This window comes from Helianthus annuus, chromosome 17 (genome assembly GCF_002127325.2).
Source record: "Helianthus annuus cultivar XRQ/B chromosome 17, HanXRQr2.0-SUNRISE, whole genome shotgun sequence".
Taxonomy (NCBI): Eukaryota; Viridiplantae; Streptophyta; class Magnoliopsida; order Asterales; family Asteraceae; genus Helianthus; species Helianthus annuus.
This window is the reverse complement of record NC_035449.2, coordinates 74,027,506-74,042,080: the sequence shown is the minus strand read 5'-3', so window position 1 is coordinate 74,042,080 and position 14,575 is coordinate 74,027,506. Positions and strand designations below refer to the sequence as shown.

At 34.5% G+C, this 14,575-nt stretch overlaps 1 protein-coding gene and 1 long non-coding RNA gene across 8 annotated transcripts; both read left to right on the top strand.

The window, feature by feature from the left end:
- The first annotated feature begins 2,270 nt into the window (after positions 1 to 2,270).
- LOC110924312 (zinc finger BED domain-containing protein RICESLEEPER 2-like) lies at positions 2,271 to 3,809 on the top strand. The gene is made up of 3 exons (XM_022168335.1): positions 2,271 to 2,577; positions 2,663 to 2,990; positions 3,038 to 3,809. Exons 1-3 carry the CDS (start codon positions 2,271 to 2,273, stop codon positions 3,807 to 3,809), a joined length of 1,407 nt encoding a protein of 468 aa, XP_022024027.1.
- Positions 3,810 to 4,497: 688 nt separating this feature from the next.
- On the top strand, positions 4,498 to 10,720 carry LOC118489339. Of its 7 annotated transcripts, XR_004887301.1 has the most exons (8): positions 4,498 to 4,609; positions 5,237 to 5,536; positions 5,598 to 6,633; positions 6,807 to 7,566; positions 7,649 to 7,804; positions 8,253 to 8,588; positions 9,645 to 9,701; positions 10,460 to 10,719. It is a non-coding gene; the product is annotated as an uncharacterized LOC118489339 (long non-coding RNA). The 7 variants fall into 7 exon arrangements; XR_004887296.1 differs by having other exon boundaries at positions 8,253 to 9,701; positions 10,460 to 10,720; XR_004887300.1 differs by lacking the exon at positions 10,460 to 10,719 and having other exon boundaries at positions 6,807 to 6,950; positions 7,354 to 7,566; positions 8,253 to 9,833.
- Positions 10,721 to 14,575: the final 3,855 nt, after the last annotated feature.

The window sequence follows — 14,575 nt, the reverse complement described above, 5'->3', positions numbered from 1 at the left end:
AAAATGCAGGGACCAAAGTGTTTTAATGCAGGGATCAAAGTGTAAAATGCAGGGACCAAAGTGGAAAATGGAAACAAGAAAACGCCGTGAAAAAAGTAGCGCCCTCCCCCTATTTTCATCTCATAAAGCCCCCCGTAATGGTGTTCAAGGGCTTTATGGGGCTTTATGAGGTGAGATGGAGCCCCACTACACAAGGCCTAAGGATACGCATAGCTGATTAGCTTTCCTTATTTTTTAGAACCACGCAGTTAAAGTATCTAGTATGGTTTTATTTTTTTTACTGTCACGTTAAAAATGTTTGTCGCATTTTCAGGGACTTTTACTTGTTTTTCTTGCACTAGAGTGTGTAGTGACTTTAGATTTTTCTTTTTGAACTTCCAACAAAAATTTATTCGATTCACCAACACATTAGCGGGGAACTAACATACACCCAATATACATAAGCGCCCACCATGAAAGAAAAGAAAACAGAAACAACATTGCTGTTACATTACCAATCTAATCTGTGTAAATTAAAGCCATTCCAAACTTTCCAAGTCAACCCAGCTTGTTTTGCCATTGCCTTTATCCAAAGAAAACTTAGATTTTTTATGTCCCCAATTACCTTCTGTATGGAACAATGACCGTTATTAAAAACCAATTCGTTTCTCGCCTTCCATATACACCATAATGTAACAAGGCAGATTGCATGAATTGCCTTTTTAACCTTTATCCAGAGAAATTTTGATTGTTTAATTACCAATCATTACTTTAATTTTATATCTATGCTTTCCAGAAGTGTAGTCGTTTTTTAATTATAGACTAGTGGGCTTCTTCTGCGCAATGCAGCAGAAACCCAGCTTCGATCGGTATTGATTTGATGCGTTACGTTATCAACACCTATTATAGAAACCAAAATTGAAAGTTGTGATATGTCCAAAAAGATACCGACAAGTGTTTTACATTGACCGAAAACCATATAAACAAATACCGATAACACAATAATACCCAATACTGGTAGGGGTGTACAAAATGCTCGCGGCTCATGGCTCGCTCGAAACTCGCTCGAAAAATGCTCGAAAAAAGCTCGACTCGAAAAAGCTCGTTTTGCTATCGAGTCGAGCCGGCTCGATTCATAAACGAGCCGAGCTTGAGCTAGGGTGTTCGGCTCGTAGCTCGACTCGTTGGCTCGGCTCGTGACTCGACTCGTTGGCTTGGCTCGTGACTCGACTCGTGGCTTGATAAACATATGTTTTATATAATAGATATTAATTAATAATAATAATATACGAAATTATTAATTATTAAATTAATAAAATGTACCTCGTCTAAACAGTTTGTCCATAATATAATGAAAACATATCTTTTTATTTATTTAAAAGATATCTTAACATATTATATACAAGTAAACATATCTACTAATTAATAAAAATATATATGCTTGAAATTTAAGTCACCGCCATATTACCCTAAAATCCATTGAAAACCAATTTCCATATGCAATTTACACAATAATCTATTTCATCCCTAAATTCTTTGATTTCTCTCACACAAGTACACAAGCAGCAACTCAACCCTACGACTAAACCCTAGCAATTCATCTCTCTTGATTCAAGGTAAAGATTCAACTACATATACATGTTTATCTCTTAATTAGAATCTTTCACAACTGCTTCATCTCCATATACATATTTATTATTTACGAAAAGGTGACACGCTTGGTAGATATTAGTTGGTGATATAAAATATCTTCATATTGTAACTGTATGTCTTATGATGAATGGCAATTGATCGTTCTTTTGTTATGAGAAAAATAGATTTGATAACTGTTTTTTGTTAGTGTAATTATGTTGTTTAAATCATACATGATTGAAAAAAACAAGTGCTACTAAAAAAGAAATTCACTAACTGATAATGGTGAACACCTTAATGATAATGTTGAACACCTTTGTGATAATGCTGAAATAATATGCAACTTCGTAACACACCTTTTTTATGTATATTTTTTAGATCGTTTGATTAGTTCATTAGTTATTAATTCACTTATTCATATTTTTAGATCGTTTGATTAGTTCATTAGTTATTAATTCACTTATACTATATTAATTTAATTTATTATATTCATCAAACATGAAATAAATGTATGCTTAAAATATTACTTGTTTTGTTCCAACCCTTTTTTTCACATCGGATAACTATTGTAATCATGTTAGCAAAATATTTCTAGGGGTGTAAATGTATGTTGTACTAATCATTGTTGGCGAATATTTTTGGGTGTCTCACTTTGAAGGATGTCTTCCCTTAAAGAATCACTTGTTGCAACCGACAACCCAAGTGAGCATGTTGATTTAAATGATGAGGAAAGTTTTGAAGAAGAAAATATGATTGATGAAGATGATGTTGATGTTGGTTCAAAACGAAAGAGTAAATCTGAAGTTTGGCTTCATTTTGAATCTGTTGAAGTGATGGAAGGAGAGCAGAAGGTCATGAAAGATCGATGCATACATTGTAAGAAGCTATATAAACCACAAGCTTCAAAGGCCACAACACAGCTAAAGCGACACTTGAATAAGTGTTCATACTTGAAAAGGTCAAAAGGTACGACACATCTACTCCTAACATACTTGTAGCATACGTGAATCATACTTGCTAATCTTGTATAAATCATGTTAAATTTGCACAGGTAAAAAAGGTTTCATAAATTTTGAAAAAACTAGTAATGAAGCAACTGAATATGGGTTGAGTGGGGGATTTGAACAAACAAAATGTAGGGAAATAATTGCCAAAATGATTGTAGCCCATGAGCTACCTTTTTCCTTTGTAGAGTACCATTGGTTTAATGCCCTGATGAAATACTTGAACCCTCTTTTTCAAAAAGTGAGTAGAGCCACAATTAGAAAAGATTGCATTAAAGTGGTTGAATTAGAAAGAGAGAAGTTGAAGAAAGTTTTTAAAAAGATTGATATGATCTCACTTACTAGTGACTGCTGGACCTCAAATCAAACTATTGGGTATATGTGTTTGACAGCTCATTATATTGACTCTGATTGGAAAATAGGTATAATAACATTAGACAAGATAAAATAGGTACAATAACATTAGACAATGCATCAAATAATGATAGGGCGGCCGCAATTTTAAGGAATACCTTTCAAGGAAAGGGAACATTGCACTTTAAGGGTATGTTTTTTCATGTGAGATGTGCTCATATACTAAACCTGGTTGTACAAGATGGACTTGGAACAATTGATGGTTGTCTTGTCAAAATAAGAGAAGGTGTGAAATATTTGAAGAAGTCAGCGGGTCGCCTCTTGAGGTTTGGTGAAATTTCGATCACCCTTGGTACCCAAACCCGCCGATCATTGTGTATTGATGTAAAAACCAGATGGAACTCAACACATCGTATGCTTAAATCGGCGATTCACTACAAACATGCTTTTAAAGGTTACGCATTGAGGGATTCGAATTATGAGTGGTCTCTTACGGATGAAGAGTGGGATCGGGCTAAAAAGGTATGCAAGCTACTTGAGGTGTTTTTGAATGCTACAGATTTGTTTTTGGGTACATTATATCCGACCGCAAATTTGTTTCTTGTTGAGATTTTTAAAGTAAAAAGAGAGATAACTAATGCTGTTAAATCAAATGATAATTTCTTGAAAAATATGGGAAGGCCAATGTTTGACAAGTTTGAGAAGTATTGGGGAGAAATCGGGATACTTATGTCAATTGCTTCTCTTTTAGACCCGTGTTTTAAGAAGGAATCTATTTCTTGGACATTTAAGAAGTTGTATCCAGAAAAAGAGAGGTTGATGGTCAGGTTGAAGATGTGATTAATAAGTTAAAACCACTTTTTGAAAAATACTCTAATGCATATCAAGTGGCTAGGGCTGCCGATAGCAATCTAAATGGCACATCATCTGAGGGCCCATGATGGAGACGATGATTTTTATGTTTATCTTGAAACTAAACCAGTTGAAAGTACACAAAAATTAGAACTTGATGTGTTACAATGGTGGTGTCAAAATTCTAGCAAGTACCCCGTGCTAAGCAAAATGGCTCGTGACATTTTTTGCATTCCAATCACAACAGTTGCCTCGGAATCAGCATTTAGTGCTGGGGGACGTGTATTGGATGACTATAGAAGCTCTCTTACTAAAGAAATGGTTGAGCTTCTTGTTTGTGGAGGAGATTGGATAAAGTCGGCATCAAAATCATTTATTAAAACATTAGAAGTAAGCTTATATATATCCTTCAAATCTTTAGTCTTATAATTTATTTTTAATGTTCGTATTTTTTTATATGTAGCAATCGGCAAAGGAAGAAGAAAATTTGGAAATTCCAATCCCGACGAGTGATGGGGCATCTAGTTGACATAAAAGGTAATTTAATTACTATCTATCTACTATACTAAAAAAATTCTTCTTTGCCACCTTAGCCAATCATTTTGATGATGTGGGACATGCTCTAAAGGCTGATAATTGGTTTTGAGCAGGATTTTGATTTCTCCTCTTTTCATTCACGCGGTCGTCCCTCTGAGTTTCCTTTTTTATTCTCCTATTTAATTGAAACTGAAGCTTCTTCTAATCAAGAACCCTAAATCCCTCTGTATTCTACTTGGGCGATTCCAAAGGTACGCTTTCATTATTCGATTTCATCTAGATCTTGAACAATAATCTGATGTATGTGTTCTTTTTTCTATCAAATTGGTTAGAGTAACGGAATCGGTAGATTGATTTATGTCCGGGGTTTATGAAGTGTGTGATTTGTTCGCCTTTTAGGTCAAAACTGTTGATTATGTATTTTATAATTTGATTTCTCTTAAATCGGAGGAAAAAGTAGGGTTTTTTTTTTGTTTCTGATAATTATAACATATACCCATATTATATGCCTGATGCAACTCGATTGTGAACTAAGGTTCTTATGAAAATGTGATCTGAATGTATTTTTTTAATTTTAGGGAAACCCTCATTCTTTCTGCTTTAATCTTATTTGACCAATTAATACTTTGTCACTGACTAATTAGGTAATAGATTACAGTTTGTGTAATTTTGTAATGATGAATTTGATTTCTTTCAAAAGGCAGGGTGGTGTTTCACACGGTTAGGGTTGTGAAATGGATGTTGCAGCTCATGTTAGAAAAAAAACATATTAAAGTTCATTTTTTAGGATTTTCGGTTCTATGTTTGTTTAAGCAAGGCGATTTAAATTCATTGAGAAGCTTCTAAAGGCTAGAGCTAATGTGGTTTTAATGACAAAGGGGAATGATGATATTGGCATTCAAGACTCATCAAGTTCGCTGACCTGATTAACGAAGGGTACCGTGCAATTTATAATGGTGTCAAGACGGTTGATGCAATGAAGAAGTTGTCCTCTGTTAAGAGTGATGGGTATGCTTTTCGATCAGCTGATTCGTTGTCGGAATCAATAGATTGGAAAGAATCAGGTGCTGTAACAGAAGTCAAAGATGAAGGAAGTTGTGGTGGGTACACTACTGATTAATATGGTAATCTCAATAGAATAACTTGCAGTAGTGAATAATTTTCTGTTACAGAATCAGGTGCAGTAACAGAAGTCAATAATTTTCTCTTTGTTATTTGCTACTTGATTAATATGATCAGGTGCAGTAACAGAAGTCAATAATTTTCTCTTTGTTATTTGCTACTTGATTAATATGAGCACTCTATTTCTGATTATGATGCGTTACATGTTCAATCGCTAAAGATTACATTGAACTGATTTGTCTAATTGTTCAATTTTGATAATTGTTTTTCGAATGTTTTTATACTATTGTCGGGCGCTTTGTAGGCGAATTAAGTTACTAAGATCTATCATTTGAATCCCGGTTCTATCTTTTTGTTGAAGGGCTGAAAAAGATTGATAAAAAAGGACGCGGTTTTCTTAAATTTAGGTATTCAGTTAATTTAATCATTAATCGTCTGAATTTTTTTGTGTTGGTTGATATCATAGATCTAGGGTTTGTTCTTAATAAATATATTATAGTAAAGAAGTTCAATTTGGATAAGGTTTGTTCTGTTTGTCAATTAAAATGATTATAGGTTTAATTTTCTAACCTAATGCCACTCAATTTTAATCAGACTCGCAATTTGCTGGTTTGGAATATATAATCGCTTATTTGAATTGTTCTCTCAGTTGCTGCCACACTCCATTGAGTAGTGCTCTACATTTGTTATTTATTATTTCTTGAAATTAACCTGATATAGTCAATTAACCAGATTTGGGATGTTAAACGTTTGATAGTGATCCCTAAAGTTTGCCCCCTAAGTGTTGATTAAATGTCTGTTTAGAGGAATGAGAGTTCAGTCGAGTTGAGTTAATGATAATCACTTCTGCACAAAAAGTGAAAACATATGCTGCTATACCCTGTCAATTGATCATAACTGCTTTTGTCATCCAGGTTTGTTTATTTTTCATTTCTTCTGAGTGCTTACGAGTAAATAGAATTAGTTCTGTTCTAGCTTCGTATTTAATTATATGTATGATGGTTCCTCCTTTGTTGTACATGTATGTCTTAAGGAAAGATTCAAAAGCTTCTGTCATGACAAGTTTAAGTGTTGGTCGGTCATCAACCATCTAGAGACCAAAATCCAGCTTGACTGATACGTTTTTTTAGAGTTGCCCAAATCAACCCACGAGGTAAGGAAAACTCATCCAAATTGACCCCCTTCTTAAAGGTTGGGTCAGTTTTGCAAGACATTATATTAATCGAGAACATTCTAAGTTATATGCTAAGCTATTTGTATAATATAATCTATTATTCATGGTTTAAGTTTTTTTATTTAAAGTTTCGGGAACATTATTTTCTTCAGCAATCTAGCGAGACGCAATACACAGGTTTGCTTAATACACAAATATGCAGCATCGCACTGTCACAAATACCAGAATCATGGTTTACCAAACGTGGTCTCGCCGGTAATGTGGCTGCCAGTTCCTCGGCTATGGTAGTATGCAGGGTCGGTAAGGTCTTACAAAATAAAAATCCTTTTATTCTGATGTTGATAGCTGGTGGTTTTCTGCGACCTCTTCTATCATTTGTAATATAATCTACATGACCCGTTTGACTGATACACCTTTTTTAGAGTTGTCCAAATCAACCCAAAAGGTAAGGAAAACTCACCCAAATTGACCCGCTTCTACAGGTTGGGTCAGTTTTGGGATACATTATATTAATCGAGAACATTCTAAGCTATTTGTAAGATCCCAAAGCACATGATGTTGCTATTTATTTTTTTAATCAATAGTACAGATGGATCCACTGTTCCATGATCTTACTATTCGCATGTTTATAAATAGATTTAGAAATTTTGTGAAACAGTCTGTATCGGGATATTATTGATGTTTGATTTCCGCCCACAGGCACAGGAACAAAAAAAAATTGTTCTTCTTCAACAAGCATATGCGTGGCATTAATTTTGAAGCTTGGAGTAAAAGTCACTTTGATTTTTCCTTTGATATACGTCTTTTTACAAGTTGAATATTATAAAAATGTCTGGGTACAACTATGTGAACCGAAGATTTGGCTGAAGAGTAGACGATATTTGATGTTATTATTGCGTTAGAGGCATGAAAGTTAGTATTTTTTTTTTCACTAAAATGCTCAATTATTTGCACAATTCTCTGGTAATTGAACATGTCGATGATTATGTGGCAGTTCCTGCAGCAGGTGCACTTGGTATGGGTGACCAATGATCTGCTCAAATTCCAAATGCTTAGTGGGTTGGTGACATGGCACCACCGTTGCTCAAGGTGCAAGTGGTTGAAGGTTAGACTCAACGAGATGAGAAGACATAGATGTGGCAGAATATAGGTTGGTCTTTGTGTTGTCCATGATCCTCATATTTGAAGTTAGTTGATTATTAATATATGTCCTTCTTAGTTCGGCCATACTTCAAAAAAAATCACCAGACTTGAAGCTTGAAAGAAAAATCAAAATTCAAAACTGGTTTGGCTCTACGCGGATATTGTAGTTTCAAGTGTAAGTTCAATGTCTATGGATTACTGAATTCGATTGATTCTGATTAGTTTAGCCTAAATATCATATTAACTTCTTCTAAATAAAATGATTTAAGATAAGATAAGCATTTACGTGAACATAGGCGACTTTGACCCGATGAAACCTGCTCGGCCCATTTGAATCATTTATCTGACTACGTTAAAACATTGACCATTTTATTAATTTCTTTTATGTTAACGGAGGATGTCACGTTTACACATTCTTTAAATCGATCTCTCAAAATTTATATAAAAATTTGCAGATGAGAAACGGTTTTGGGAACCGGTGGGCCAGACCACACTATACTATGGAGGGCATATTTATGATGGCTATGAGTACGCGATGACGCCACTCAATGACCCAAGTACGTATGATGCAGCTTATGGAGCTTATCCAATGTATGTCATTCATCAACAAGTCAACTAAATGAGGTGTAGGCATGCCCTTAAAAATAGTTTAATCGCCAAGTATTAGCTGGATAGAATCAACTTTAAAGCTACATCATTTACCAGCATGGCCAAGCAGAGGATTCTCTTCAGGCTTCAGTACCAGCCTTCTTAATACTGCACCACCTAATTGACTCGGTTCAAGGGAGATGGTAAGCCATTGAGGACGTGTATGTGATACATAACTTCTTAAAACTCTTTAAATTATCTCACAAATTTAACTACGCTGCAGGGCATGAAAATTACCAGTAGTTAGTGGGTTGAGCTGGAAAACGGGTGCCGGTGGAAATGGGTTATATTTTGGTACGGCTAACAGCCGGCCGGGTTGGGTTAGCTCACTAACCTTTTAAAACGCTGCACTATTTTGTCGAAAAAAACTGCATTTTGTTGGGTATTTTTCAAGCAAAAAAACATGCAGTTTTGGGGTGTTTTTAGTCGCAAGAATCAACAGAGTTTTGGGCAGTTTTTACACGAAAAATTATAGAGTTTTGGGCAGTTTTTAGTCGAAAAGACATGCAGTTTTTGGGGGGTTTTTAGTTGTAAAAATCTGCAGATTTTTTGGTAGTTTTTACACGAAAAAACATGCAGATTTTTGGGCATTTTTTAGTCGAAAAATCTGCAGTATTTTGGGCAGTTTTTTCGGCAAAAAACGGCATTTTTTTGGTTTTTTTTTTGTCGAAAAAAGCAGCCGTTTTGGGGGTTTTTGTTGAAAAAATTGCATAATTTTTAAAACAAGAACAATAAACATAAACTTTGATTCATTTATAAAACGCTAATATATGATGCCGATGTCCTTTTAAATAGATAACTCAATCATGAGTCATAGGGTGAGTTTGATGGAACTTTAATATTTAACATGCAAACTTTAATGTTCGTTTTTTAAACAATATAACTATCTTTTGCTACATTTGTAGAGAGTTCAAAAGTTGCATCTGATAATGATGATGATGTCAGCGTTAACGGATCAATTTCATTATATAAGGTGTCGGTTCCAAGTGCATCACCACTTTTTAATATATCTTTGCAGTATTGGATCAAATGGTTGCAAATAGTAGTTTTAAACCAAAATTTATTTAAACTAAGTTAATTTAGACACTAATATAGAGAAAGAGAAAGAGAAAGCTATGTATATTGTGATTGTGCTTATAATTAAAATAACAAGCCATGCAACATTAAAGCAACTAGCTTACATTTTTCTTATGTTACAGACTTCGTATTGATGTAACGGATTTCAGGATGCTAAAGTTGAGTGTATTAGAGTCAAAGTAAGTTGGTTTTTTATTTGAAAGAATTGTTGGTTCTCAAGTGATTTAAATTATAATTAGTGGGCAGGTTGGGTAACGGGTCAAAATAGGTTCCGGTAGAATATGGTATGGATAAATTTTAGCCGAGTTGAGTTGACTTGCTAACCTTTTTTTCATCTTTCTTTTTTTTTATTATTTTTTTTCTTTTTTCATACCGAGTATGTTTGGTGTTATTTTTATAAACAACTAATGCACTAATTATGGTTATAAAAACAATACTTTTACAATAATAATCTGGATCTTTATATAGAAAGATTCAGGATTTTTTATGCACTAGAAATAGACATTGGGAAACCTTCAACCTGTTTGACCTGTCCTCTTATTAGTTAAACTTTTAGATTTGGCTCATTTGACTCGTATGAGATTATGAGATTAAAAGAAACTAAAACTGACCCGTGATCTAGTAAAGTGTTCTACCACAGATCCTTAAGTATTCAAGTGTCAATTCTTTCTTTCGTGTAAAAGGGTGTTAAGGATTCAAATGTCAAGTGAGTTTAGTTTGCTAAATCCTTCCTATGTATACTTTGAATCAATGGCCTTCCTACAAGAAATAGATTTATTAGGATTTAAGTGTCAAGTTCAATCTTTCTGCACCTCTAAAGTCCACATTAGTGTTCATACTCTCTGCCACTTCAGGTATATTGCCTTTTCTCTTATGTGAAAACTTATTTTCTTGGTAATTTGTACCTTATCTAACTTAACTGGAATTTTATTTTCAGGGTCATATCCTTATCATATATGGTAACAAATTTATTTAGTATGAGTTATGCACGAAGATGACCACATAATTCTCTAGCAGTACCTAGACTGAGAACCGGCTCAACAATCTGAAGTTCTCGACAAGTCATTGTTTCTTTTATATGTACTCTTTTAAATTATGAATATGGTTCCCATTAGCTCTTTTACCGGGTGACCTTATATTATTCAAAATTCAGAAAAAAAAAGTTTACATGTTTATAGTCCTATAAAGAATCTCATTTGATACTTATTAGGATGACCCGGTGTCTGCCCATAATGTAGTACCTACAGTCATTACATATTTGATGAGTATTTTTTCTATATGAGTCAAAATGGGTTAGTTTGACATGTCAACAATTTTTGTTTTCTATTCAACGGGTTTGGAAGACCTTGAGCAGTAGTGTAAAGATTACCTATTTGATATATTTCACGTTTAGGTATGGCTTTAAAGTTTACCTAATAGTGAATTTAGAGGGCACAATAACTGAAATGTTTTATTTTATTTCGCATTTCAGTTTAAGCTTTTGAATTTTAGATAAAAAGATTCCATTTGAGTTTCAAATGTGACAATTTCAGTTGGTTGTATGTTTCGCAATGACAATCAACAAGAGCCAGGGCCAATCACTGTCTAGAGTTGGTCTGTACTTGAAACAGCCAGTTTTCACCCACCACCCACGGTCAGCTGTATGTTGCTTTATCCAGAGTAAAAACCAGACAAGGAGTTAAACTTTTTATTTTGGACAACGACGGCAAACCTACTAATAAAACGACAAATGTAGTTTATAAAGCTTTTCAAATTATGACAAAATAAACTGAACCACCTTTAAAGTTGTTTTGTACTTGAAACAACCTGTCTTCTCTCATGTTCAATTGTATGTTGCTTTATCAAGGGTAAAACACGAGATGGAGTAAAAATACCAATACTTGACAACGACAAACCTTCAGATAAAACGACTAATGTGGTTTATAAAGAGATTTTCAACGAATTGTGATCGTTGCATATTCATGTATTTCAATTTGTCGTAGTAGTCTAATATATTCGTTTGTGTTTTAACGTGTATAAAAGTATAATATTTAATGTCAACGGTATTAATAAAGAAATTTCTTTTACCAACTCGTGTAACACACGGGATCTTAAGCTAGTGCAATATATACACATCATTAACTTTGTTTTTTGACATTGTAGGTTAATTCATTCTCATGGCTATGGGCAGGTGCTGGTGAAGGAATATAAGATGGTGATTGGCATATTTTTTAGTGATGGCATTGGTGCTAGTGACGTTGTTTTGAAGTGCTTAGTTCTACTTCTATTTACTTTTTTTTTCTAACTTGGTTAAGAAGTTATGTAATTAACTTGGGTTTTTTTTCTTTTTAGAACGGATATCTTGAATTTGGTTGTATTTAGCAGATACATTGAATTGGTTCTTTTAATGAACGCATTGAACTGGATGTATCTATGTTAATATAATATTTTATTTTCTATAAAAACAACAATATGTAAAAATATAAATTATACAATAGAAAAGAAAATCGAGCTGGCTTGTCGAGCCTCGAGCTGGCTCGAGTTTTTTCGAGTCGAGCCCGAGCTAAAAAATCTAGCTCGTTTACATTTTCAAGCCGAGCCGAGCTGGCTCGATTGTTATCGAGCTCGAGCTCGAGCCCACCCTGGCTCGGCTCGGCTTGGCTCGTTTACACCCCTAAATACTGGTACCGATGTCAGTATATGTTCAGTCTGGTTCTTCACGATACCGGTATGGTACCGACACTCACTGTAGCTTACGATGCCAAAAATAAAGTTCTATTTATAAAACTTTGTTTTCAACAAAATTTATACTAGATAGTCGAAAAACAAAATTAACGACACCTGTGTATTCAACTTTTTCTAAGAAATGTAATTAACATAAGTTATTAGAGAAAAAGCAAATTAAATGATAATTAAATATATTAAAAGGCGTAAATTATTTAAAACATAACACTTAGAAATGAAACTCATAAAACATAACTATCAATATGTATGCAGCCCATGGGGGTGGGATAAGACTTTGGGACCAATAGGTCCTGAGTTCGATTCCCACTAAGGGGTTTTTCTCATATTTATTGGGTTTGCTCCTGAATTGGTGTATAGACATTATGTCTAGTGGAGATAGATATGATCGGGTGGTTCTGCTGATGGCACGATGATACTCCAGTAGTCCGTCAATAATCTAAATTTGTCATTCAAAAAAAAATATGTATGCATAAAAAATATTATATATTGTAACAGGGTTTGAACTTAGGTTGATTGTTTTCAGTGAAATGGAGAGAAACCACTACACTGCAATAATCTATGTGTAAAATGTTGAAATTTAGTATATATATCACAGTAGAAAAAGTGATAAAAATACAATACTATTCTTGAAGCTTTACCAAGAATTATTATTATTATCTATATAACATTATCTATATAACATTTCGGAACTCGCATGAACAGTGGTTTTTTTTTTTTGACCAAGCCAATTTACGCTTTTGCCATCAGTTTAAAATTCGAAAAAAAAAATGCTTTTGCCCTCGGTGAAAAAATACAATTTTGCCCCCGGTTCAATATTACGATTTTGCCCCGTTTAAATTTACAATTTCACCATTAGTTTTGTTTTATTCATCCCATGTAAATTATGATTTTGCCCTCAATTTAAATTTACATTTTCCTCATCGTTTTTCATTGCTCTCCCAGTCAAATTACGATTTTGCCCCGGGGTAACCACATACACAAGATGGAGGAGTAGTACCAGGCAGCTGCCTGGAACTCCTCCATTAGCCCAACGAATTTACGATTTTATCACCAATTTAAAAATTACGATTTTACCAACAGTTCAAAACGTTTTTACCCCGAGTTCAAAATATAATGATGCTTTTGCCCACAAATAAAAACTACAATTTTGCCCTCGGAAAAAAATACGATTTTACCCCTTTAAATTAACGTTTTTTCCCTTCTCCGCTTTATGTATATATTATAGTCATTATTGCGCGAAACTATTAAGAAAACTTTCGCGCTTCAGTTGAGTTGATTGTATGAATATCAAATATAGTTAGTGTCTCGGGTTCGAAACCCTTCATGGGAAAGAAAATTTTGTATTACCTGCAGTCAAATCTTTTAACACTAAAACCTTTTTAACATATCTTCTTCTTTCTACAGTGTAGCACAGATTAGGGATGAACATTTGGTACCGGGTATATTCGGTAGCGGTACTGATTCCTGTTTTCCGGTATCGGTACGGTACCGGTATTTACACCATTTTTCCCTGTTTTCAAGTACCGTTACTTTTGATATCCGGTTCGGTACCGAACGGGTACCGTTCTCATCCCGTTACAAAACTAAACGAATCAATAACATTCGAATTCCCCGCCGAATTCCCCGCGGGCGCCGCGTAGCGCGGGAAATTCCACTAGTATATTATATATTTGTGTGTTACTCATCGGTTTAAAACTGTGTTACTACAACGATGCAACATAATTTGAAGAATTGTACACATTAAGTCGATTAATGGTTAGTGATAGTATTTTTGTTATGCAGTGGCATTTTGTTTGTAGATGTGTGTGAATTCTTCAAACGTTGGTAGTCTCATTTGGAGTGCACAGAATTCAGGGCTGGAGGATTGCAAAGATGCTCTAGAATCTAAATTCATGATGGTCTCATGGTGGTGCAGATGGTCGTGGTGGTGTAGGTGGTCGAAGGATGTTGGAGGTGGTATGGCCGTAGGTGTTCCAAAGATGTTAGTATCGGCGGGAGGCAGTGGATCGCCGGGACGGAGGGGTGGGTTTTGGGGGGTAATGATAGTGTTGTGGTTTGTTGGTTAGGTGAAAAGTGAGGACTTATAGTGGAAGATAGGGGATGGTTGGATTGGAAAGACGAAAATGCCCTTGTGATCAACACTAACATTACAGTCGACTTACTAGACAACTAACAAAAGGCTATAACCCGTAGCTTTTTTTAAACGTCAAGGTTGTAAACAACAAAAGGTTTCTTAGTGATGCTTGAATTGATTTTAGCCCCAAACGACATGGTTGTAAATTGAGGTTTGCTCTTTATTACTCCCTCCGTCCCATTAAAAGTGTCTTAT